Source organism: Exserohilum turcica, assembly GCF_000359705.1.
Source record: "Exserohilum turcica Et28A unplaced genomic scaffold SETTUscaffold_156, whole genome shotgun sequence".
NCBI lineage: Eukaryota > Fungi > Ascomycota > Dothideomycetes > Pleosporales > Pleosporaceae > Exserohilum > Exserohilum turcicum.
In genome coordinates this window covers 1-2840 of record NW_007359977.1, presented here as the reverse complement: position 1 = coordinate 2840, position 2840 = coordinate 1, and the positions used below count along the sequence as shown (strand labels likewise).

Genomic DNA, 2840 nt, shown 5'->3' with positions numbered 1-2840 from the left:
CACACTTCAAGCACAAACTCGTATTTGTAAATAAATCTAGTTAGAACGGCCTCGGCCAAAGTCTTACATAGCCTCGAGCTCACTAGACTCTAATGGAACAATAATAATATGCCCCCGGACTGACTCGTGTATCTTGTGTCCCAAATCACCAATAAGAAATCTAGGTGCGGGCATTGGAGGTCTTGCGCTGGCTATGGCTCTGCACAAAAAGGGTGTTCCCTTTACACTCTACGAGGACGCCAGGGAGTTCTCAGCCGTAGGGTACGTCATCATCATCACCATGCTACTCCTAACTCCTTATGTCGCTTATCCTCTCTGAGTGCTGGAATAGGCTTCGCGCCAAACGGCATGCGAACTATGGATCTGATCGAGCCCGCATTCCGCCCCTTGTATGAAAGGATTTGCGTAGGCAACAAGGGCGCCCAAAACCAAGACATCTTTTTCGAGGGACTGCTGCTTAGCGAAGGTCTGGGTATGAGCTTTTTCCTACATTACATTCCTTCTCTCTGTGCCCCTTGCTCACCAAGAGCCCCAGGAAAGGACCAGCCATGGTACGGCAAGTCTGCGTGGGGCCATCCTGACTTTGACCGCAAATCTGTATGTGGCCCAACTTGTCGTTGTTTACACAAGTGATGCTTACTATTACTAGGCACATCGCAAGGCGCTGCTTGATATCATGACCAGCTTCATTCCACGGGAAAATGTCAAATTCAGCAAGCGCCTGGTGCATATCGAACAGCAACCGTCCAAGGTTGTCCTTACATTCGCCGATGGTCAAGTCGCAGAAGCCAGCGTCCTTGCCGGTGCCGACGGCATCAAGAGTACAGTCCGAGAGCATGTCCTGAAGCCTCATTTTCCTGAGCAAGTAGCTCCAGTCTATGCTGATGCGTATTGCTACCGTGCTGTCATTCCAATGGCAGAGGCCGAAGCTATTCTTGGAGATTTGACCGACGTCGCCAAGTTTTACTTTGGCCATAACCGCAGCGCCGTAACGTACCGAATATAGGGGGAGAGGTAAGCCAGTACCCATGTCTGAGACCGACAATCTGATCTTTTGCTTATCACTGTTGTCATAGGAGTTCAACTACCTTCTGTGTGTAGCAGATAAGCAAGGCTGGAAGCTGGATAATGCAGTGACAGAGAAGGTCTCACATGAAGCCATGATGGCCGATTTCGAGGGACCAGACATTGATGACCGCTTTCGCCAGCTTTTGACCAAGGCCAATCCCATCCGATGGGGCTTTTTTCATCACTGGCGGACTTCAACATATTTCCGCGGCCGCGTGGCTATTCTAGGCGATGCTGCCCATGCATCCTTGCCATTCCAGGCAGCGGGCGCTGCTCAAGGTCTCGAGGATGCTCTTGTTCTTTCAAAGATATTGGCAGACATTGCTGCAAGATCAAGACAACAAGTCAATATTGATGCCAGAATTTCCGCAGGTCTTAGTGCATATGACTCGGTACGACGGCCACGTGCTCAGAAGCAGTTGGAGCAGGCAGCTGAGGTTGCGCGCATGATCTTCTTCCAACACGAAGAAGCAGGCGACGACATGAACAAGATCTTGCCCCGTCTTCAGCAGGGTCGATTCAACTGGCTGTGGTTTCACGATATGCAACAAGACGTAGAAACAGCGTTGTCGAGCATGCGAAATGGCGATTTCGAGTCTGCGTTATTAAGGGCTGCCATGTAATTTCCATTCGCATAGGCATTCACAGACGTTTTTTTTTAATCAGGCGGTACTCTCCCGTACCGGTCAATTCAGAAATGAAAGTAGACTACAGCTGAAGGTTATATATAGGGTACAAATTCAGCCATAATCACCCTACGTGATGTATCCTTAGTTCTATGCACCAAAAGTTTGTTGACGGAGATTGATGTACAGCCGCATGGAGAATGCTTGCGAAAACAGACGACCTCCCGCCAGGCACCCCGCCTCTACTAGTTTTCATCGGCTCACGCCGGGTCTTAGAAAAGCCGGCTCATCTATCTCGCTCCGCATTTCCTATCTCCGGCCGTTTGATGTGGCATGAGTGACAACCACTTTTCGCGGAGCCGTACCCGAAACTTCCTATCTGCCGGGACATGGACTGCACCCCTTATTGATAGATCATGCAGCACAGGGACCCTACACACATACTTTATATCCACACCAGACCTCTGGTATTGCCAGGCTCTACTTCCTCCTCCTCACAAACTTTTACTCGTCACTGCAAAAACGGAAATCGCTTACTTACTGAAACGGGCTGGTGCGATTTCGCGTTCCTGAGCGAACACCCCAGCAGCACCCGCAAGTATTCTACTCCGCGCTTTGATCTTGGTGTACGCAAAGACGACCGAGTTTGATGCCTATGACAAGATTTTTTTCCCGTCGTCGCCCATGACAATAGCCTCATGGAAGTAGGGGATGTCTATCCAAAGACTGCAAATGACTGGCAGGCAAAGGGATGGAAGGATCAAAGTAGATGGGGATTCCTGGGCGAACTTGATCCAGGGCATGAGGGCATGGCTCGAGCGGCAAGTAAGGACGGCATGGCACGAGTGGATAGCATACAAGCATAGGTGGGACGAACACCCATCTACAATGACATTGTGTCCTTCTTCTTTCTGCACTCTATAGTTTGAGATGCATATTTTTTAGGTGCTTGAACAGCCACTAGTATCGTATATATTGAACACGAGCCCCTCACCGAGTTCCATCTTGATTTTTACATGGTTTGAGAGGACATGTCCAGATTTGGAAAAGAAACAATGAACTTCCGGAGTGCAAGTATAGTATTTCATAAAAAAAAATTTTTTACTTTAGCAAAACAGGCTCCCCTCTAGACAGAGGCCAACTCCT

General features: G+C 49.2%; 1 protein-coding gene across 1 annotated transcript; it reads left to right on the top strand.

Moving 5' to 3' along the window:
• Window positions 1-193: 193 nt before the first annotated feature.
• SETTUDRAFT_29476 (uncharacterized protein) lies at window positions 194-1691 on the top strand (the record flags this gene model as incomplete). Its single annotated transcript, XM_008025845.1, has 5 exons — window positions 194-261; window positions 321-472; window positions 536-597; window positions 650-988; window positions 1077-1691. 5 exons carry the CDS (start codon window positions 194-196, stop codon window positions 1689-1691), a joined length of 1236 nt encoding a protein of 411 aa, XP_008024036.1.
• Between the last annotated feature and the right edge of the window lie 1149 nt (window positions 1692-2840).